The 22563-nt window shown below is 53.5% G+C and overlaps 1 protein-coding gene across 1 annotated transcript in view; it reads right to left on the minus strand.

Annotated features, from left to right (window-relative positions):
- LOC104380737 (scavenger receptor cysteine-rich domain-containing protein DMBT1-like) overlaps positions 1-21536 on the minus strand; it is a 96652-nt gene extending 75116 nt beyond the window's left edge. The window contains 21 exon segments of the mRNA XM_086630998.1: positions 3626-3934; positions 4392-4721; positions 7345-7446; positions 7449-7682; positions 8140-8463; positions 12303-12348; positions 12351-12628; positions 13089-13170; positions 13172-13502; positions 15714-15796; positions 15798-15998; positions 16000-16040; positions 16495-16708; positions 16710-16819; positions 17634-17805; positions 17807-17938; positions 18759-18905; positions 18907-18944; positions 18947-18964; positions 18967-19101; positions 21500-21536. Coding sequence (XP_086487124.1) covers positions 3626-3934; positions 4392-4721; positions 7345-7446; positions 7449-7682; positions 8140-8463; positions 12303-12348; positions 12351-12628; positions 13089-13170; positions 13172-13502; positions 15714-15796; positions 15798-15998; positions 16000-16040; positions 16495-16708; positions 16710-16819; positions 17634-17805; positions 17807-17938; positions 18759-18905; positions 18907-18944; positions 18947-18964; positions 18967-19101; positions 21500-21536 — 3364 coding nt within the window.
- Between the last annotated feature and the right edge of the window lie 1027 nt (positions 21537-22563).

The following is a 22563-nucleotide window of genomic DNA, read 5'->3' on the forward strand; positions in this document are numbered from 1 at the left end:
AACATCTGGCTGTCTTGTCAATCGCTCCGGGAGCCGGGCTGCCAGAGCACACATCTGGCAGGAAGCTGTTGTGTGGAGAAACCTTCTGGCTGCTGCAGCATCCTGTGGAAGCTCTTTCCCCGTGCAGGCTGGCTGAGAAACACCTGCGGCTGGTGAAACATCTGGGAAAGCTGCCCTGAAACAGGTGCTGTAGCATTCGGCCAATCACTGTGGGAGATGGATGGTCAAGTGACCAATAGCCTTGGCCCATCTAGTGAACCACGTGACTCCTGACTATTTAAGGTGGGGTGTTTACTCCTAGGGGTGAGGCATTTCCTCCTGAGCCCTGGAGCAGTGTGGGCCTTCCTCAGAGTAGAGCCTGAAGCCTTCGCGTTAGAACATTGGTCTGCTTGGAGCCACCTGAGCCTTCCCCTTGCGACACTGTTGGTCCGTCACGACGAATATGTACGTGAGGAAGGACTATGATGAATATTTGTGCCAAGGCAGGACACCATTTTTCAGGTCTGCGGAGAAACATTTGCCTCTACTGGTGTTCGGGCCAGTAATGGGGGCAGCTGTAGGAGCCGCGGGATGTGACCGTGGCACAACACCAGCTTATCTCTGAGGGTCTGTTTGTTCCTCCTGCGGGGGGAGCTGCCCCCCAAGGGAACAATTCGCTCCTTTTCTTCCTTTGTGTCGTGGTTTTTCGACTGAGGGTTGAGACAAGAACTGAGAGGGAGCACCCACCAACCATGGTCCCGGGCAAAACATGACTCCGGCTTTCTTCTTAAAACAAAACAATTTATTAACAGTTACTGAACAATAGACACAAGGGAGTGAAACCGGTTACTTGAGAGGAGAAAGAGAAAACAAGGCCAGATCTTAAAACAACACCTCCCCACCCCCTATTTTCCTTTCGTTCCTGCCTCTACCTCCCCCCCGGCGGCGCAGGGGGACAGGGAATGGGGGAGTGCAGGTCAGTTCATCCATGTTGCTACTGCCACTCCTTTCTTAAAGGAGGAGGAGTCCTTACACCATTTTTCCCTTGCTTTGGTGGATCCCCTACTCACGAGGAAAAAGTCCCCAAACTTTTCCAACATGAGCCCTGCCCGCAGGATTGCCATCCTTCCCCATGGATCGCACCAGTTTGGGCTTTACCAGTCTCGGCCTCTTAGGGAGCTGCTGCCACTCGCGTCGGCGCGGGCCATGCCGCGGACTCCAGATGCCTCCACGACCTCGTCGTGCATCCCCTGCCCATTATTAACAGCACCTCATCGTGCATCCCCTGCTCCACGACCTCTCCTGGGCTCAGGCATCTCCTTCCCGACGTGGGTTTCTCCACGGGCCACGAGTGGGTCTCTGCTCCGCCGAGTACACCCTGGCTGCAGGGGGCCGCCCGCCATCTTCACACCGATTGCGAGGGAAACCTCAGCTCCAGCACCCCTCCTCCTGCTCCATCTTGGCTGACCCGGTCGCTGTGGTTGTTTTCTCTTAGATCTTAATCCTCTGGGGGAGCTCGGCCCAGCGGGCACCCCGGGAGCGGGGCGCTTCCCGAGCCCCCCATGCGGCTCCCCCGGCGCCATCTTGAGCACATGGCGCCGGCCCGGGCCCGGGTGGCCGCCCGGCCGGGGGCCGGGAGCGAGGGCAGCGCCCTCCTGCTCTCTCCTCGCTCCCGAGCAAAAGCCCTTTCCCGCCCCTTTGTCCCAACTTAAATAGGGCCATTCGCAGAGGCGCCGATTTGGCTCAACCCCCCCAGGGGGGATGGGACTCAGATCTGGTGGCACAGGGAGCAAATCCCCTCCCCTGCCACCAGAACAACCCCCCCCCACATCAAACTATCACACTTTGCTTTGCCCACAGACCAAAGCCGACACTTTACGGTTGGTAATTTCCCATTTCAGTGACGCCCAACCAAGACTTGGCAGCCAACACAAGGGTTTTTTTGTGACTTGTTGCTTTCCGGAAAGCAACGTGCCTTGTGCCAGTCAGCACAGCACAAACGCTTTGATCCCAGCAAAGCAAAAAGCAAAGGTCTTCAGCTCATGTTGACACTGAGCGTCTCCAGGGTGGTTGGCCAACTCAGCCAGTTCTACGGGAAGGACAGATGACTGGGTCCTCTCCCCCATCTTCCCCCAGACCAGTTCATCACCAAAAATCTGGACAGAAACACACTAACACAGTTTGCAGTGTTGGAAAGTGGCATTGCTTTATTGTGGGGCGGGTACACAGGGGATATCTCCTCCCAGCTGCACCCCGAACCCTGGACCTACCATTGTAGGTCCTTGTATCCCTACCATTGGCACAAGACAACTTTTGTGGATTGGAGGCAATATCAGCAGGAGAGGATGAACTGGTGTGGGAACTGGATGACCTATGGGACAGGGAAGGCATGGCAATGTGAGATGTTGCAAGGATTCCAGTTGACTTCAAGCACCCAGCAGTGTTCTCCAAATATTCCCTCCGCCTCTGAGAGAAGATGCCTGGAAACTTGTCCTGTGGCAGGAATTGCGGCCAGTGGGACCACGTGCAAGCATCTACAGAGGTACCCAAATCGGACATGGCATCACCCAAAGATCCTTCCACACCCAGAGGAGTGAGAGGCACCTGAGGTGATACACAGGGCGGTGGGGCTGGCTTGCATCATGCCCATCTCTCCTCACTAACCAAGTGGGATCCTTGGGCAAAGATTCCTCTGATTTGGGCACACCAGTTGGGCGCTTGCATTTGAGCGTGGTAGATCTGAGTCTCAGTAGTTTGCTTCTGTGCTGCGTGTACCGTGGGCTTGGGAAATCACTTTTGTTTGGGTTAAACAAATGTCATACTCATGCTGGCTGGCAGTACCATCTCTCTTCTCCACTCCTGAACACCTCGGAGGTTTAGATCCCACCTGGAAGGAAACGTATGCAACAGACCTGGAAAAGCAGCTCGCTGCAGCCTGACAAGCCACTGGAAGTTGCTAGTGTGCATATAATGTTTAAGGGTACTTAAAAATGCAAATAGGAAATATGTCACATGGAGGGGTGGGAATCACAGAATCATGGAAGGGTTTGGGTTAGACGGGAACTAAAAGACCATCCAGTCTCACCCCCTACCCTCGGCAGGGACAACTCCCCCTACACCAGGTTGCCCAAACCCCCATCCAACCTGGCCTTGAGCACTTCCAGGGATGGGGCAGCCACAGCTTCTCTGGCAACCTGTGCCAGTGCCTCACCACCCACAGAGGGAAGAATTTCTTCCTTAGATCTCAGCAAAACCTCCCCTCTTTCAGTTTAAAGCCATCGCCCCGTGTCCTATCACTACAAGTGCTTCAAAGAGTCCTTCTCCAGCTTTCTTGTGTAGGCCTCCTGGAAGCACTGGAAGGCTGCTCTACAGTCTTCCTGGAACCCTCTCTTCTCCAGCCTCAACAACCCCAACTCTCTCAGCCTGTCTCCATAGCAGAAGTGCTCCAGCCCTCGGAGCATCTTTGTGGCCTCCTCGGGACCCGCTCCAGCAGCTCCATCTCCTTCTTACACCGGGGGCATTCGCTCCTTCTCTATCTCCTCTAAAGAGCAATATCGTGACAAAATGGGTTCCCAGGGCATTCCTGGGACAACTCTTCCTGAAACATCGCCCCTGTTGCACCCCACACGACATGGCAGAACAGTACCTGAGCACACCACAGCAGCATCCTCGCCGTGGTTGCAGTTGTGGTCTCCCCAAGCCTTGGCCCGGCACTCCGCGAGGACGATCTCAGTCCCTGCGCAATTCACATCATCGAGCCAAATTTGGCCACTTCCTTGTCCAAAGCGAGCAGAGCCGGGAGCTGAGACCGCGGTCCCACAGCGCAGCTGTCTGCACACCACTTGAGCATCTGTCAGATCCCAGCTGTCGTCGCAGACGCTTCCCCACTGCTGCTCGTGGAGCACCTCGACTCTCCCAGAGCATCTGCTCGAGCCGTTGACAAGCCGGACAGGAGCTGCTTCCGCAACACCTGGGCCAAAACACAAGTGCAAAGTGCCTGAGAGCTTTGCGTGCGTTGGAGCTCTGTGGAGAGGGCAAATAGCCCTCCTTGTAGGGCTCTGGAGGCCAACAGGGCTTGGGCCTGTGATGTGCAGAGTGTCACCAGGTGTCTGTGGCCTCACAGCTGGAACCAATGGCCTTGACTGGAGCTTTGGCAAGAAATCGGTCACCTGCAGGGGCTCATGGGCAAGCGCTCGGGTTACTTCCCCAAGAGCAGAGCACCGAAATGGGCAGGGGGAAGAGTGGAAACAGTGCATTTGAGAGTGCTGAGGCCCCACCCGGGAGCATCTACAAGCTTGGCCATCAGGACTGGACAACAACATTGGCAGCACCCTCATCCCCACCAGAGCTCCAGGCCTGCTGGCACCATTCCTACAAATCCAGGTCGACCCTTCCACCCCACATTTCGAGACTTGCATTAGTGGTACCTGAGCACACCACAGCAGCATCTTCGCCGTGGTTGCAGTTGTGGTCTCCCCAAGCCTTGGCCCGGCACTGCGCCAGGACGGTCTCAGTCCCTGCGCAATTCACATCATCGAGCCAAATTTGGCCACTTCCTTGTCCAAACCAAGCAGAACCAGGAGCTGAGACCGCGGTCCCACAGCCCAGCTGTCTGCACACCACTTGAGCATCTGTCAGATCCCAGCTGTCGTCGCAGACGCTTCCCCACTGCTGCTCGTGGAGCACCTCGACTCTCCCAGAGCAGCCGTTCCAGCCGTTCACCAGTCGGATCGGGATTGGTTCTGGAACACCTAAACCAAACAGGAAGACCAGGTAAGTTTCGTTCTGGCAAACAGCTTCCTGCCAGCCACGCCAGCAAACGCAGCGTGGACCCGTCGCCTTAGCACAAGCGACACGGACAAGCAGCACGGAGAAAGAAAGTCCAGCGTGGTTGGTTTTCCTCCTCTTGCCCCAAAAGGCAAGGAAAGCCGCTGTCCAAAGCCAAGGACTTCTTTCCCCCTCTGTCTCTGACCAGAAAGATACCAAAGTTACTTGCTGCGTAAAGTACTTGGCATGAGAGTGACTTGAACTGAGCAAGAAAGTCTTCTTCAGGAGGACAGGGAGAAAACTGGGCTCTGATTCGTGCTCAGGGGCTCATTGCTTTCCTGAACGGGGGGACCTGGTGCTTTCGGCCATTCCCAGGGAACCCCAGACAAGCCAGCAGGGTTAGCGGACTTGATGGAGGAACGATGGGAGGTTGGTGCCCTTCTGCATCTGGGTGGGATCTAGTGGGACATCTCGGATGACACCAGGCACCTACGTTTGGGCAACTGAACCTCACTATTACGGCTCTGCTGAGGACCCTCGGGACCCTTTAAGGAAGTCAACAGAAGGAATGGGCACCGTTGGGTTGCAACTTCTTTCATCTGCTTTGGGCATCTCCACCAGGATGGGCCCTGTCCTGCCATTGACTGCACTGACTCATCCTCGCTGGCTGAAAAGGGACAGCAGGATGTTTCATTCAGAGACAGATGTCTGTCTTTGGTCAGTGATCACCCAGGGGGATTTTCAGATGTGGGCAAGCAAGAGGAAAGCAGATTGAAATCCTGCAAGGGCAAAGCAAAACTTCACCGCTTCTGGAAAGTGAAACGATCACAGAGAGGATGAAGAAGAAAGAATCAAGGAACAAGTCTTCACAGAGGCATTTAAGGGACATAAAGAATTGAGGATGACACTCTACAATGTCATGATCTTCTGAGAAAGACAGGGACACGTCTAAATGTCTTGAAGCGATACTCAAAGAGGGCCTGTAAGAGACAAGACGTTGAACAACAAAGTCCAGACCCTGAGAGTCAGCTCAGGGTTCCTTCCCAGTGGCAAAGCGAGGTGCTGCAACACTTGGAGGAAACTTGTCTCAACGGTGGAGCCTTCCGAGAAGATACTGGAGTAACGTTGGTGAAAAAAGTGTCGTGAGGAGGGTTCTATCTAGTGAGGGACGAGGAGAGGCAGATTAAGTTGGTTTCTTCAAAAGTTTTTCGTGTTCTTGACCGGCAGAGGAAAGAGAGAGAAAAATTGAGAGTGTATCTTGATTTTCCCAGCGTGGTGTCTTGTTGGGGGTTGCGACTGGCGGCAGTGGAAGAGTCCAAGTGACTCTGCACCCTCTGGAACAGGATGAATCCCACCAGCCCTGCCATGCCACCAGGTAACTCGTGTGGGAAAGAGTCCCAAATTCAGACTCGTCTGCACAGCCAGCAGCAGGCTGGACTGCAGCTCCACAGTGTCAGGAGTAGATTTGGAATGGGAAGGAGAGGGGTACACAGATGGATTTACCCACATCCCTGTGGGAAGCACTTTCTCTGCACGGCACGATGGTTTTGAAGTCATAGAACTGGAAGAGGGCACCCTATGGCATTTCCAGCCTCCCTCCTTATGGGTCCCTTCCACCTTCAGATCAGGGAATCGTAGAATGGTTGGGGTTGGAAGGGACCTCAGAGATCATAGAATCATAGAATCATAGAATGGTTAGGGCTGGAAGGGACCTTCAAAGGTCATCTAGTGCAACCCCCCTGCAAGGAACAGGGATATCTCCAACTAGATCAGGTTGCTCAGGGCCTAGTCCAACCTGGCCTTGAACGTCTTCAGGGATGGAGCATCCACCACCTCTCTGGGCAACCTGTTCCAGTGTTCTACAACTCTCATGGTAAAAAATTTTTTCCTAATATCCAACCTGAACCTACCTCCCTCTATTTTAAAACCATTACCCCTTGTCCTATCATAACTGGCCCTCCTGAACAGCCTCTCCCCATCTTTCCTGTAGGCCCCCTTGAGGTACTCGAAGACTGCTATAAGGTCACCCCGTTCCAATGTCCAGTTCCAACCCCCCTGCTGTGGGCAGGGACACCCTCCACTACACCAGGTTGCTCAAAGCCCCATCCAGCCAGGCCTTGAACACTTCCAGGGATGGGGCAGCCACAGCTTCTCTGAGCAACATGTTCCAGTGCCTCACCACCCACAGAGGGAAGAATTTCTTCCTTAGATCTCATCAAAACCTCCCCTCCTTCAGTTTAAAGCCATCGCCCCATGTCCTGTCACTACAAGTCCTTGCAAAGAGTCCTTCTCCAGCTTTCTTGTAGGCCTCCTGGAAGCTCTAGAAGGCTGCTCTACAGTCTTCCTGGAACCCTCGCTTCTCCAGCCTCAACAACCCCAACTCTCTCAGCCTGGCTCCATAGCAGAAGTGCTCCAGCACTTGGAGCATTTTGGTGGCCAACTCTGGACCCGCTCCAGCAGCTCCATCTCCTTCTTACACTGGGGGCATTCACTCCTTCTCCATCTCCTCTAAAGAGCGATATCGTGACAAAATGGGTTCCCAGGGCATTCCTGGGACAACTCTTCCTGAAACATCGCCCCTGTTGCACCCCACACGACATGGCAGAACAGTACCTGAGCACACCACAGCAGCATCCTCGCCGTGGTTGCAGTTGTGGTCTCCCCAAGCCTTGGCCCGGCACTCCGCGAGGACGATCTCAGTCCTGCGCAATTCACATCATCGAGCCAAATTTGGCCACTTCCTTGTCCAAAGCGAGCAGAGCCGGGAGCTGAGACCGCGGTCCCACAGCGCAGCTGTCTGCACACCACTTGAGCATCTGTCAGATCCCAGCTGTCGTCGCAGACGCTTCCCCACTGCTGCTCGTGGAGCACCTCGACTCTCCCAGAGCAACGGTTCGGACCGTTGACGAGCCGGACGGGAGCTGCTTCCGCAACACCTGGGCCAAAACACAATTGCAAAGTGCCTGAGAGCTTTGCGTGCGTTGGAGCTCTGTGGAGAGGGCAAATAGCCCTCCTTGTAGGGCTCTGGAGGCCAACAGGGCTTGGGCCCGTGATGTGCAGAGTGTCACCAGGTGTCTGTGGCCTCACAGCTGGAACCAATGGCCTTGACTGGAGCTTTGGCAAGAAATCGGTCACCTGCAGGGGCTCATGGGCAAGCGCTCGGGTTACTTCCCCAAGAGCAGAGCACCGAAATGGGCAGGGGGAAGAGTGGAAACAGTGCATTTGAGAGTGCTGAGGCCCCAACCGGGAGCATCTACAAGCTTGGCCATCAGGACTGGACAACAACATTGGCAGCACCCTCATCCCCACCAGAGCTCCAGGCCTGCTGGCACCATTCCTACAAATCCAGGTCGTCCCTTCCACCCCACATTTCGTGACTTGCATTAGTGGTACCTGAGCACACCACAGCAGCATCTTCGCCGTGGTTGCAGTTGTGGTCTCCCCAAGCCTTGGCCCGGCACTCCGCCAGGACGCTGTCAGTCTCTGTGCAATTCACATCATCGAGCCAAATTTGGCCGCTTCCTTGTCCAAAGTGAGCAGAGCCAGGAGCTGAGACCACTGTCCCACAGCCCAGCTGTCTGCACACCACTTGAGCATCTGTCAGATCCCAGCTGTCGTCGCAGACGCTTCCCCACTGCTGCTTGTGGAGCACCTCGACTCTCCCAGAGCAGCTGCTCGAGCCGTTCACCAGTCGGATCGGGATTGGTTCTGGAACACCTGAACCAACAGGGAAGACCAGGTAAGTTTCGTTCTGGCAAACAGCTTCCTGCCAGCCACGCCAGCAAACGCAGCGTGGACCCGTCGCCTTAGTACAAGCGACACGGACAAGCAGCACGGAGAAAGGAAGTCCAGCGTGGTTGGTTTTCCTCCTCTTGCCCCAAAAGGCAAGGAAAGCCACTGTCCCAAGCCAAGGACTTCTTTCCCCCTCTGTCTCTGACCAGAAGATACCAAAGTTACTTGTTGCGTAAAGTACTGGCATGAGAGTGACTTGAACTGAGCAAGAAAGTCTTCTTCAGGAGGACAGGGAGAAAACTGGGCTCTGATTCGTCTTCAGGGGCTCATTGCTTTCCTGAACGGGGGGACCTGGTGCTGTCGGCCATTCCAAGGAACCCCAGACAAGCCAGCAGGGTTAGCGGACTTGACGGAGGAACGATGGGAGGTGGTGCCCTTCTGCATCTGGAGTTAGAGTCTGGGTGGGATCTAGTGGGACATCTCGGATGACACCAGGTACCTACGTTTGGGCAACTGAACCTCACTTTTACGGCTCTGCTGAGGACCCTCGGGACCCTTTACGGAAGTCAATGGAAGAAATGAGCGCTGTTGGGTTGCAACTTCTTTCATCTGCTTTGGGCATCTCCACCAGGATGGGCCCAGTCCTGCCATTGACTGCACTGACTCAGTCCTCGCTGGCTGCAAGGGACAGCAGGACATTTCATTCAGAGACAGACATCTGTCTTTGGTCAGTGAACGCCCAGGGGGGTTTCAAGATGTGGGCAAGCAAGAGGAAAGCAGTTGATCTTCTGCAAGGGCGAAGCAAAAGTTCACCACTTCTGGAAAGTGAAACGATCACAGAGGGGGTGAAGAAGAAAGAATCAAGTGAAAGCAGATCAAGGATCTGCTCCTTCGGCTGGATGCCCACAAGTCTATGGGGCCTGATGGTATCCACCCGAGAGTCCTGAGAGAGCTGGCGGATGTCATTGCCAAACCCCTGTCCATGATCTTTGGGCAGCCTTGGCTCACTGGGGAAGTTCCGCTGGACTGGAGGCTGGCGGGTGTTACCCCCATTTACAAAAAAGGGCGGAAGGAGGATCCGGGGAACTACAGGCCTGTCAGTCTGACCTCGGTGACGGGCAAAGTCATGGAACAGGTTATCTTGAGTGCTATTAATGAGCACGTACAGGTTAACCGGGTGATCAGGCCCAGTCAACATGGGTTTATGAAAGGCAGGTCTTGCCAATCAAACCTGATCACCTTCTATGACGGGTGACCCGCCTGGCTGACGAGGGAAGGGCTGTGGATGTAGTTTTCCTGGACCTCAGTAAAGCCTTTGATACAGTTTCTCATAGTGTTCTGGTTGAGAAACTGGTAACTGCTGGCCTGGATAGGCACACCCTCCTTTGGGTTAAAAACTGGCTGGATGGCCGGGCCCAAAGAGTGGTGGTAAATGGGGCTAAATCCGGCTGGAGGCCGGGCACCAGTGGGGTTCCCCAAGGCTCAGTGCTGGGTCCAGTTCTGTTTAACATCTTTATCAATGACCTGGATGAGGGGATTGAATGTACCCTCAGTAAATTTGCGGACGACACCAAGCTGGGAGGCTGTGTCGATCTGCTCGAGGGTAGGGAGGCCCTTCAGAGGGATTTGAACAGACTGGATCGTTGGGCTGAGGCCAATGGCATGAGCTTTAATAAGGCCAAGTGCAGAGTCCTTCACTTGGGGTACAAAAACCCCAATCATCGCTACAGGCTCGGGGAGGAGTGGCTGGAGAGCTGCCTGGCGGAGAAGGACCTGGGGGTGTTGGTTGACTACCGGCTTGATATGAGCCAGCAGTGTGCCCAGGTGGCCAAAAAGGCCAATGGGATACTGGCGTGTATCAAGAATAGTGTGACCAGCAGGAGCAGGGAAGTGATCCTGCCCCTGTACTCGGCACTGGTGAGGCCGCACCTGGAATATTGTGTCCAGTTTTGGGCCCCTCGCTTTAAGAGAGATATTGAGCTCCTGGAGCGGGTCCAGAGAAGGGCGACCAAACTGGTCAAGGGGCTGGAAAATAAAACTTATGGGGAGCGGCTGAGGGAGTTGGGGCTGTTCAGGCTGGAGAAGAGGAGGCTGAGGGGAGACCTGATTACAGCCTACAAATACTTGAGAAGGGATGGTGGGGAGGTGGGGAAGGGCTCTTTACATCAGTGATGGGTGATAGAACAAGAGGAAATGGGTACAAGCTTAGTCAGGGGAGGTTCAGGTTGGATGTTAGGAAGTATTTCTTCTCTGAAAGGGTTGTCAGCCACTGGAATAGGCTGCCCAGGGAGATGGCTGAGTCCCCATCCCTGGATGTGTTTAAGAATAGGGTGGATGATCTACTTAGGGATATGGTTTAATGGGGATTAGGGACGGTTGGACTCGATGATCTCTAAGGTCTTTTCCAACCTCGAAAAACTATGAACCTATGAATCTATGACAAGTCTTCACAGAGACATTTAAGGGACATAACGGATTGAGGATGACACTCTACAACGTCATGATCTTCTGAGAAAGACAGGGACATGTATAAATGTTTTGAAGCGATACTCAAAGAGGGCCTGTAAGAGACAAGACGTTGAACAACAAAGTCCAGACCATGAGAGTCAGCTCAGGGTTTCTTCCAGTGGCAAGTGAAGTGCTGCGACACTTGGAGGAAACTTGTCTCAACGGTGGAGGCTTCCGAGAAGATACTGGGAGTAACATTGGTGAAAAAAAGTGTCGTGAGGAGGGTTCTATCTAGTGAGGGACGAGGAGAGGCAGATTAAGTTGGTTTCTTCAAAAGTTTTTCGTATTCTTGACCGGCAGAGGAAAGAGAGAGAAAAATTGAGAGTGTATCTTGATTTTCCCAGCGTGGTGTCTTGTTGGGGGTTGCGACTGGCGGCAGTGGAAGAGTCCAAGTGACTCTGCACCCTCTGGAACAGGATGAATCCCACCAGCCCTGCCATGCCACCAGGTAACTCGTGTGGGAACGAGTCCCACATTCAGACTCGTCTGCACAGCCAGCAGCAGGCTGGACTGCAGCTCCACAGTGTCAGGAGTAGATTTGGAATGGGAAGGAGAGGGGTAGGCAGATGGATTTACCCACATCCCTGTGGGAAGCACTTTCTCTGCACGGCACGATGGTTTTGAAGTCATAGAACTGGAAGAGGGCACCCTATGGCATTTCCAGCCTCCCTCCTTACGGTCCCTTCCACCTTCAGATCAGGGAACCATAGAATGGTTTGGGTTGGAAGGGACCTCAAAGATCATCCAGTTCCAACCCCCTGCCCTCGGCAAGGACACCCTCCACTACACCAGATTGCTCAAAGCCTCATCCAACCTGGCCTTGAACACTTCCAGGGATGGGGCAGCCACAGCTTCTCTGGCAACCTGTGCCAGTGCCTCACCACCCACAGAGGGAAGAATTTCTTCCTTAGATCTCATCAAAACCTCCCCTCTTCCAGTTTAAAGCCATCGCCCCGTGTCCTGTCACTACAAGTCCTTGCAAAGAGTCCTTCTCCAGCTTTCTTGTAGGCCTCCTGGAAGCTCTAGAAGGCTGCTTTACAGTCTTCCTGGAACCCTCTCTTCTCCAGCCTCAACAACCCCAACTCTCTCAGCCTGGCTCCATAGCAGAAGTGCTCCAGCACTTGGAGCATTTTGGTGGCCAACTCTGGACCCGCTCCAGCAGCTCCATCTCCTTCTTACACTGGGGGCATTCACTCCTTCTCCATCTCCTCTAAAGAGCAATATCGTGACAAAATGGGTTCCCAGGGGCATTCCTGGGACAACTCTTCCTGAAACAGCGCCCCTGTTGCACCCCACACGACATGGCAGAACAGTACCTGAGCACACCACAGCAGCCTCCTCGCCGTGGTTGCAGTTGTGGTTCTCCCCAAGCCTTGGCCCGGGCACTCCGCGAGGACGATCTCAGTCCCTGCGCAATTCACATCATCGAGCCAAATTTGGCCACTTCCTTGTCCAAAGCGAGCAGAGCCGGGAGCTGAGACCGCGGTCCCACAGCGCAGCTGTCTGCACACCACTTGAGCATCTGTCAGATCCCAGCTGTCGTCGCAGACGCTTCCCCACTGCTGCTCGTGGAGCACCTCGACTCTCCCAGAGCAACGGTTCGGACCGTTGACGAGCCGGACGGGAGCTGCTTCCGCAACACCTGGACCAAAACACAAGTGCAAAGTGCCTGAGAGCTTTGCGTGCGTTGGAGCTCTGTGGAGAGGGCAAAATAGCCCTCCTTGTAGGGCTCTGGAGGCCAACAGGGCTTGGGCCCGTGATGTGCAGAGTGTCACCAGGTGTCTGTGGCCTCACAGCTGGAAACCAATGGCCTTGACTGGAGCTTTGGCAAGAAATCGGTCACCTGCAGGGGCTCATGGGCAAGCGCTCGGGTTACTTCCCCAAGAGCAGAGCACCGAAATGGGCAGGGGGAAGAGTGGAAACAGTGCATTTGAGAGTGCTGACGGCCCCACCCAGGAGCATCTACAAGCTTGGCCATCAGGACTGGCCCACAACATTGGCAGCACCCTCATCCCCACCAGAGCTCCAGGCCCGCTGGCACCATTCCTACAAACCCAGGTCGACCCTTCCACCCCACATTTCGAGACTTGCATTAGTGGTACCTGAGCACACCACAGCAGCATCCTCGCCGTGGTTGCAGTTGTGGTCTCCCCAAGCCTTGGCCCGGCACTCCGCCAGGACGGTCCTCAATCCCTGCACAATTCACATCATCGAGCCAAATTTGCCGCTTCCTTGTCCAAAGCGAGCAGAGCCGGGAGCTGAGACCACTGTCCCCACAGCCCAGCTGTCTGCACACCACTTGAGCATCTGTCAGATCCCAGCTGTCGTCGCAGACGCTTCCCCACTGCTGCTTGTGGAGCACCTCGACTCTCCCAGAGCAGCCATTCCATCCGTTCACCAGTCGGATCGGGATTGGTTCTGGAACACCTGAACCAAACAGGGAAGACCAGGTAAGTTTCGTTCTGGCAAACAGCTTCCTGCCAGCCACGCCAGCAAACGCAGCGTGGACCCGTCGCCTTAGCACAAGCGACACGGACAAGCAGCACGGAGAAAAGGAAGTCCAGCGTGGTTGGTTTTCCTCCTCTTGCCCCAAAAGGCAAGGAAAGCCACTGTCCCAAGCCAAGGACTTCTTTCCCCCTCTGTCTCTGACCAGAAAGATACCAAAGTTACTTGTTGCGTAAAGTACTTGGCATGAGAGTGACTTGAACTGAGCAAGAAAGTCTTCTTCAGGAGGACAGGGAGAAAACTGGGCTCTGATTCGTCTTCAGGGGCTCATTGCTTTCCTGAACGGGGGGACCTGGTGCTGTCGGCCATTCCCAGGGAACCCCAGACAAGCCAGCAGGGTTAGCGGACTTGACGGAGGAACGATGGGAGGTTGGTGCCCTTCTGCATCTGGAGTTAGAGTCTGGGTGGGATCTAGTGGGACATCTCGGATGACACCAGGCACCTACGTTTGGGCAACTGAACCTCAATTTTACGGCTCTGCTGAGGACCCTCGGGACCCTTTACGGAAGTCAACAGAAGGAATGGGCACCGTTGGGTTGCAACTTCTTTCATCTGCTTTGGGCATCTCCACCAGGATGGGCCCAATCCTGCCATTGACTGCACTGACTCAGTCCTCGCTGGCTGCAAAGGGACAGCAGGACATTTCATTCAGAGACAGATGTCTGTCTTTGGTCAGTGATCACCCAGGGGGATTTTCAGATGTGGGCAAGCAAGAGGAAAGCAGATTGATCTCCTGCAAGGGCAAAGCAAAAGTTCACCGCTTCTGGAAAGTGAAACGATCACAGAGAGGATGAAGAAGAAAGAATCAAGGGACAAGTCTTCACAGAGACATTTAAGGGACATAAAGGATAGAGGATGACACTCTACAACGTCATGATCTTCTGAGAAAGACAGGGACATGTATAAATGTCTTGAAGCGATACTCAAAGAGGGCCTGTAAGAGACAAGACGTTGAACAACAAAGTCCAGACCATGAGAGTCAGCTCAGGTTTCTTCCCAGTGGCAAAGTGAAGTGCTGCGACACTTGGAGGAACCTTGTCTCAACTGTGGAGGCTTCCGAGAAGATACTGGAGTAACATTGGTGAAAAAAAGTGTCGTGAGGAGGGTTCTATCTAGTGAGGGACGAGGAGAGGCAGATTAAGTTGGTTTCTTCAAAAGTTTTTCGTATTCTTGACCGCAGAGGAAAGAGAGAGAAAAATTGAGAGTGTATCTTGATTTTCCCAGCGTGGTGTCTTGTTGGGGTTGCGACTGGCGGCAGTGGAAGAGTCCAAGTGACTCTGCACCCTCTGGAACAGGATGAATCCCACCAGCCCTGCCATGCCACCAGGTAACTCGTGTGGGAACGAGTCCCACATTCAGACTCGTCTGCACAGCCAGCAGCAGGCTGGACTGCAGCTCCACAGTGTCAGGAGTAGATTTGGAATGGGAAGGAGAGGGGTAGGCAGATGGATTTACCCACATCCCTGTGGGAAGCACTTTCTCTGCACGGCACGATGGTTTTGAAGTCATAGAACTGGAAGAGGGCACCCTATGGCATTTCCAGCATCCCTCCTTACGGGTCCCTTCCACCTTCAGATCAGGGAATCGTAGAATGGTTGGGGTTGGAAAGGACCTCAAAGATCGTCCAGTTCCAACCCCCCTGCCCTCGGCAGGGACACCCTCCACTACACCAGGTTGCTCAAAGCCCCATCCAACCTGGCCTGGAACACTTCCAGGGATGGGGCAGCCACAACTTCTCTGGGCAACCTGTGCCAGTGCCTCACCACCCTCAGAGGGAAGAATTTCTTCCTTAGATCTCATCAAAACCTCCCCACTTTCCGTTTAAAGATATCGTCCCTCTTTCCGTTTGAAGCCATCACCCCATGTCCCTGTCACTACAAGTCCTTGCAAGAGTCCTTCTCCAGCTTTCCTGTAGGCCTCCTGGAAGCTCTAGAAGGCTGCTCTACAGTCTTCCTGGAACCCTCTCTTCTCCAGCCTCAACAACCCCACCTCTCTCAGCCTGGCTCCATGGCACAGGTGCTCCAGCCCTCGAAGCATCTTTGTGGCCACCTCTGGACCCGCTCCAGCAGCTCCATCTCCTTCTTACACCGGGGGCATTCGCTCCTTCTCTATCTCCTCTAAAGAGCAATATCGTGACAAAATGGGTTCCCAGGGCATTCCTGGGACAACTCTTCCTGAAACATCGCCCCTGTTGCACCCCACACGACATGGCAGAACAGTACCTGAGCAACACCACAGCAGCATCCTCGCCGTGGTTGCAGTTGTGGTCTCCCCAAGCCTTGGCCCGGCACTCCGCGAGGGACGATCTCAGTCCCTGCGCAATTCACATCATCGAGCCAAATTTGGCCACTTCCTTGTCCAAAGTGAGCAGAGCCAGGAGCTGAGACCGCGGTCCCACAGCCCAGCTGTCTGCACACCACTTGAGCATCTGTCAGATCCCAGCTGTCGTCGCAGACGCTTCCCCACTGCTGCTCGTGGAGCACCTCGACTCTCCCAGAGCAACGGTTCGGACCCGTTGACAAGCCAGATGGGAGCTGCTTCCGCAAAACCTGGACCAAACACAATTGCAAAGTGCCTGAGAGCTTTGCGTGCGTTGGAGCTCTGTGGAGAGGGCAATAGCCCTCCTTGTAGGGCTCTGGAGGCCAACAGGGCTTGGGCCCGTGATGTGCAGAGTGTCACCAGGTGTCTGTGCCTCACAGCTGAACCAATGGCCTTGACTGGAGCTTGGCAAGAAATCGGTCACCTGCAGGGGCTCATGGGCAAGCGCTCTGGGTTACTTCCCCAACAGCAGAGCACCGAAATGGGCAGGGGGGAAGAGTGGGAAACAGTGCATTTGAGAGTGCTGAGGCCCCACCCGGGAGCATCTACAAGCTTGGCCATCAGGACTGGACAACAACATTGGCAGCACCCTCATCCCCCACCAGAGCTCCAGCCTGCTGGCACCATTCCTACAAATCAGGTCGACCCTTCCACCCCACATTTCGTGACTTGCATTAGTGGTACCTGAGCACACCACAGCAGCATCCTCGCCGTGGTTGCAGTTGTGTCTCCCCAAGCCTTGGCCTCGCACTGCGCCAGGACGGTTCTCAGTCCCTGTGCAATTCACATCATCGAGCCAAATTTGGCCGCTTCCTTGTCCAAAGCGAGCAGAACCAGGAGCTGAGACCGCGGTCCCACAGCCCAGCTGTCTGCACACCACTTGAGCATCTGTCAGATCCCCAGCTGTCGTCGCAGACGCTTCCCCACTGCCTGCTCGTGGAGCACCTCGACTCTCCAGAGCAGCCGTTCCAGCCGTTCACCAGCCGGACTGGAAACAGCTCAGCCAATCCTGTGATGAGAAATAATGGAGCTGTCAGTCCTCTGTCGTGTATTGGTCTGTGCTGACCGGGCAGAGCCCTGTGCTGCCCAGTCCCCGTTTGGCATCAGCCAGCACAGACCGACACTGCCCATTTTTTCACATCAGACCGTGCAGCAATCTCAGTCCCTTGGAACAGTGGTCTGCAGTGATTCCCGAAAAGTCTGTGCCATTTCAGAACTTTCCAAGACTCATTTTGGAGTTTGGGAAAGCGGCATTGCTTTATTGTGGTGCCAGGTGGACAGGGGACGTCTCCTCCCAGCTGCACCCCAGCCCTGGACAGAGCCTGAGTTACATGCTAAGAGCACGCTTGTTCATGACGTGTTCACACAGACAGTGTTATTCTCTGAAACAATCGGTGCGTTTTCCTCTCGCTTTACATGGAATATCCTTCCCACGCTCAGTTCTCTCCTCCGCCCCTTTCTTTTGGGTCTGGGGTGTGTTTAGGGCAGGTGGTCCCTGAGTCGGTGGGGCTGCCAAAGACACTGCTCTCTGCAGCGAGAGAGGATGCTCTACCAAGGCATCCACTGGCCATGTGCATGGGGACCCCTGCAAATAACTCCCGCAGCATCACCGTCTTTCACCAGCGGCCCATGTGGCGGTGGGTTTTAATTAAGGAGAAGAGGCAGCACTACTTCAGAGCTTAACAGTATGAATCACTTTTCATCTCACAGTTCTCTCAGGTGTCGGGTACGCGCTACTCCAAAGGGAACAGGTCCTCCTCAGCACCTCCAGCATCTCCCTGCACCCCACAAAACCCACTCGTGCCATGCAGAGAGGGATTTACCTGAACACACAACACCAGCATCTTCTCCGTGATTGCAGTTATGGCTCCCCCAAGGTTTCGCGCTGCATTCGGAGAGGGCAGCCTCAGTTCCTTTGCAGGTCACGTCGTCAAGCCAAATGGGGCCAGGCCCTCCCCCAAAGTAAGCTGAGGAGGGAGCAGATAGAGCAGTCCCCACAGCCCAGCTGCTGGCACACGACTTGAGCATCATTTATATCCCAGCTGTCATCACAGACAGTTCCCCAGTGTTGGCTATAAAGCACCTCCAGTCTCCCAGCGCAGCGGCTTGAACCATTCACTAATCGGAGCTTAACTGGTTTTTTAATTCTACAAGAAAAAAAAGAAGAAAAAAAAAAAACAACAAATCAAACGAAAACCAGGATCAGGGATAACACATGGAAAGATCACCTAGAGATCAAAGGCAAGGAAAGATCTCCACTAGCACTGCCCAGGACTTAAAAAGGTGAAGGGTGATGAAGATCAATTTCTTCATCCCTGGTTTCAGAGCTCATCATTAGATAAATGGCGTAGACTGGGAATCCCTTATGAAACAGGACTGTGCAATTCCCACTGTGATCTCGCTCCACGGTGGGGACTCACTACGAATCAAGAGACCCACATGCCTCACAGACCTGCCGGTGTCTCCATGTGAGATGGATGGTCGCTGCCATTTAAACCAGCGGCAACTAAACGCCGCACAACCGCCTGCTCACCTCAGCCCGTACCGTCCTGGTTTTCACTGGACAGAGCTGGTTTTTTCTTTTCAGCAGCCAGAAGAGCTCTGTGTTTTGGACTTAGTATGAGATTTGTTACGAGAAGACTGTTGATAGCGCACTGGTGAAACACGGGAAGCCGAAAGGTCCTTGTACCAACTACCAACACCAGTGCGCTAACCGACGTCCTTAATAACCACGATTTCTGTTGTGCCTCAGTAGGAGAACGAGCACAACCACCACCACCACCTCCCACGCTCTAGCTGGTAGAATCGAGCTGGATAATTTTGTCCTTGGCACGGGTACAGGTCAGTGCCTGAAGCAGCCATCCCCATCGTGACCCTGAAGGACAGCACGGAAGGAGAAATAAAATTTCGCAAACAGGCTTAAAAACCTCCCTAAGGTCGAAGGTCACGTGGAAGAGGTGTAAATTACCTGCACACACAACGCCTGCGTCTTCTCCATGATTGCAGTTATTCTCTCCCCAGGGTCTGGTCCTGCAGGCAGAAAGGTCAGCTTCTGTACCGGTGCACGTCACGTCATCCAGCCAGATAGCACCAGTTTCCTTGCCCGAAGTGAGCTGAGCCTGGGGCCGACAGCGCTTCCCACAGTCCAACTGCCGCATACGACTGCGGCGGCGGAGAGATCCCAGCCATCGTCACACACCGTTCCCCACTTCTGCTTCCAAAGCACCTCCAGCCGCCCCGCGCAGCGGCTGGAGCCGTTCACAAGTCTGATGGGAGCTGAGTTGGCAACACCTGAATCCCAAAAGAAGCCAAGGTGGAAAATGGGCATGAGCCAGGTTTTGGCTGAGAGCGGAGAACGTAACGTCTTGCTCTTGCAGGAATAGCGTCATCTTGGGTCTGTCTGGGGAAGGATTGCTGAAATGTTTGCCACTTTTTTCCATCAGGAACATTTTAAGGAAAGCTTGCTGGCTAATTAGTGGTGTAAATTTCTTGCACAGATGGTGTTAGGATCTCTAACACATCTCTGCATCTCTGTGAGCAGTTTCAAGCTCTTCTTAATCACCTAGGACAGTCCAGATCATGGGATTCCTACTAATATGTCTCTCACAGACACATGCCAGATATTCAAACCTTGGATGAGAACAAATCGTTCCAGCCATGGAACAGTCCCCAACACACCCTCCGACATGGTGTGTGACAGCTCCACACCACGGAAACCCTCCACTGTACCACACGCAGTCAGAAGACAAGAGCAAACCTGAGATTATGGTCCAAAGGGCCTCCACACAAACTTGGGCATCATGGATCTCACATCATCCCTCCCCACCCTCATTGTGCAGCTCCCTGCTCCATGCACAAGACCATGAATATTCCTCCTGAGGTCTGGCACTCTGCCCGTGTTGTGCAAGTTATCAAAGGAAGCTTGCAGGTCGCTTCTCTGGTACAAATTAGGATTTCCATGTCTTGTCTAACACGCTTGTCAGAATTTTGTATCCAGAGCTCGCTCACCTGGTGCCATGCGGAGCACAGTTTGTTCGCCCAAATGTAGGTTTCTGGTGCCATTTGTAGACCTGCACCCTCCAAAGCAGAAGAATCATGGAATCATAGAATAGAATCATAGAACCATTTAGGTGGGAAAAAATCTTTAAGATCATTGAGTCCAACCGTAAATCTAACACTGTCAAGTCCACCACTAAACCATGTCCCTAAACACCGCATCTACAGGTCTTTTCAACTCCTCCAAGGATGGTGACTCAATCACTTCCCTGGGAAGCCTGTTCCAATGCTTGACAACCTCTTCAGTGAAGAAATTTTTCCTAATATCCAGTCTAAACCTCCCCTGGCGTAACTTGAGGCCATTTCCTCTTGTCCTACCACTTGTTACTTGGGAAAAGAGACTGACGCCGACCCTCGCTGCAACCTCCTTTCAGTAGTTGGGGTCCAGGATGGAGAAACTAGGGCAACTCAAATGGCTCTCAGCACCTACACCCAGGTAAGAGCCTACGGTGTGTAGGGACGGACTCACCTGCCGGATGTTCACAGTCAAGACATTGTCTGTGCTAAACGGGGCTTCCGTACAAGGGGGAAAGAAGGTATTTCCAATGAACGTTCATCCCTAGTAAGGGAGGAGGACTTGAGGTAGAGAAGGGCCTCTTTCTCTTCATGGGAATAAGGAACAATCCCGGCTACTCTGGGATCTAAGCCTGGCAGAGGATGCCAAGGATCTCTCCTTATTCAGAAAGGCTCTGTCTGATGTTTAAACTGTGCTTAACATCTTTGGTCCTGGCTGCTGTTCCTCGTGGGCTTATGCACTCGTATCAGAGGCTCTAGAGTGAGGGCAGCCACCTATGCCTGGCCAGGTCCACTCTTCTGCGCTGTTGGAAAGCGCAGATACTCTCTAAACAAACTTTAAATTCCCAGATCATCCTCCCTCATCTTCTGCACATCTGGCACAGCCTTCACGTCATTCAAGCGGCTGGAACAGCCTCAACTTGTACCAGGTTTTGTTAAAAACCAACATCGCTGTCTCAGGGACAATCCTTATCCAATTCTTCCAATACTTTTTGGGTTGAGTTATTGGAGTATGCTGATTTGCAGGACACAAATGCCGCTGCATAAGCACTGACTGACAGAAGGCGATAGAGGGCTGCGTGCTTATTCACCCTTGGGTCCTGGCTCCAACACAGGCTGTGACTCTAGGGTGGAGGAGAAAAACAGAACTACGTTCTGGATTACTCAGCTCAATCAAAGGAAGCTCCATCTTTATGTTTGCATTTGTTCCCATGGTTTGTCTCCATATGTTTGCTTTGTTAATGCCTCCAGATCTCTAGGTGACCTTCAGAAGCCAAATTATAATCTCTACTGCTGCCTTCTCTTGTCTCAGAAATGTAGAGCCCTTTTCCAGTGCCAGGAGTTAAACTCAAGCTTCCTGCATCTTCAGTCCTTTATTCCGGCCACAAAAGGCTTTGAGCAACCTGGTGTAGTGGAGGGGGTCCCTGCCCATGTCAGGGGGTTTGGAACTGATGATCTTGAGATCCCTTCCAACCCAAACCATTCTATGGTTCTATGATTCTATGAAACCCATCTCCTTGCCAAGACTGCAATACAAGAGGGGGTCAATCTATCATGAGCCCCATTTATCAGACGGTATCTAGAACCCTGTTCTCCAGAAGTAAAGGAGAAAACTTACCCGAAACCCATGCCAAGAGGAAGAGAACAGTGTTCATCCTGGTTCCAGCAAAGACAGGCAGACTCCCACTGCGGGCATCTATGGGTGGCAGAAGATTTCCTGGTGGTCCCATAGTAGCAGCAGAGACCTTATGCAATCCAACTCCTGGAGGCCTGATTGGCAGAGTAGAGCAGGAAGATCGTCCTTGTAGGAGACAGAAAGAGTCACTGACTGGCTGCCTAGGCAGGAGGGAATACAGTAAGGACCAAGACTGGAGGTAGATGAAAAATATTCCTTGCCCTGACTCCTCCCCTTAATTGGCCTCTCCCCATTCACCTGCCAACATTGGGCCCCTCCTTCCTGTCCCTTGCCCTTCCCTATGCCACCTCCCTCCTCCCATGCTCTTCTGCTCATCAACATACTAAGGGAAACTCGCCCTCACTACGAAGGACCGAATCTTTTCTCCTCGTTGTTTTTGCTAAAAGCAAACTGTTTCTGGCCCTTCTAAAACTGCCGTTCTCCTGGCAGGACTAGCTCATGAAGAGGCAGTGCCCTAGGAAGACTTCTTGGAGGAGGCAGGAATGATCTCTGTGTCTGCCTGTTCCTCTGGCTCTTAAATGCTGTCTAGGAACACGGAGCGTACAGAAAAAATAAACCACTTTTTTTTACTGTGAGGATGGTCAAGCACAGGAATAGGCTGCCCACAGATGTTGTCGAGTCTCCATCCTTGGAGTTATCCAAAACCTGACTTGATGTTGTCCTTGACAAACTGCTCTAGATGAGCCTCCTTCAGCAGGGGGTTGGACTGGATGAGGAAGAAGAGGTGCCTTCCCACCTCAGCGACTCTGTTGATTAATTCCTGCCTGAACTGGGCAACAGTGAGATAGTCTCCATACAGTGATGGTGGGGAAGGATTTATTAGGAACTAGATGGGGCCACGTTCATGAAGTTGCTGCAAACCATTTGCAATAATGAGAACTTCAGGATCAAAGAGTGCAATATGACATATTGTCCCAGGACAGGGACATAGCATGTGCAAGTAAGCTGAAGTAGAGAGCAGAAGAGAACATGGCCTCTGGAGAGAT

Source organism: Tauraco erythrolophus, unplaced genomic scaffold (genome assembly GCF_009769465.1).
Source record: "Tauraco erythrolophus isolate bTauEry1 unplaced genomic scaffold, bTauEry1.pri scaffold_66_arrow_ctg1, whole genome shotgun sequence".
NCBI classification, from domain to species: domain Eukaryota; kingdom Metazoa; phylum Chordata; class Aves; order Musophagiformes; family Musophagidae; genus Tauraco; species Tauraco erythrolophus.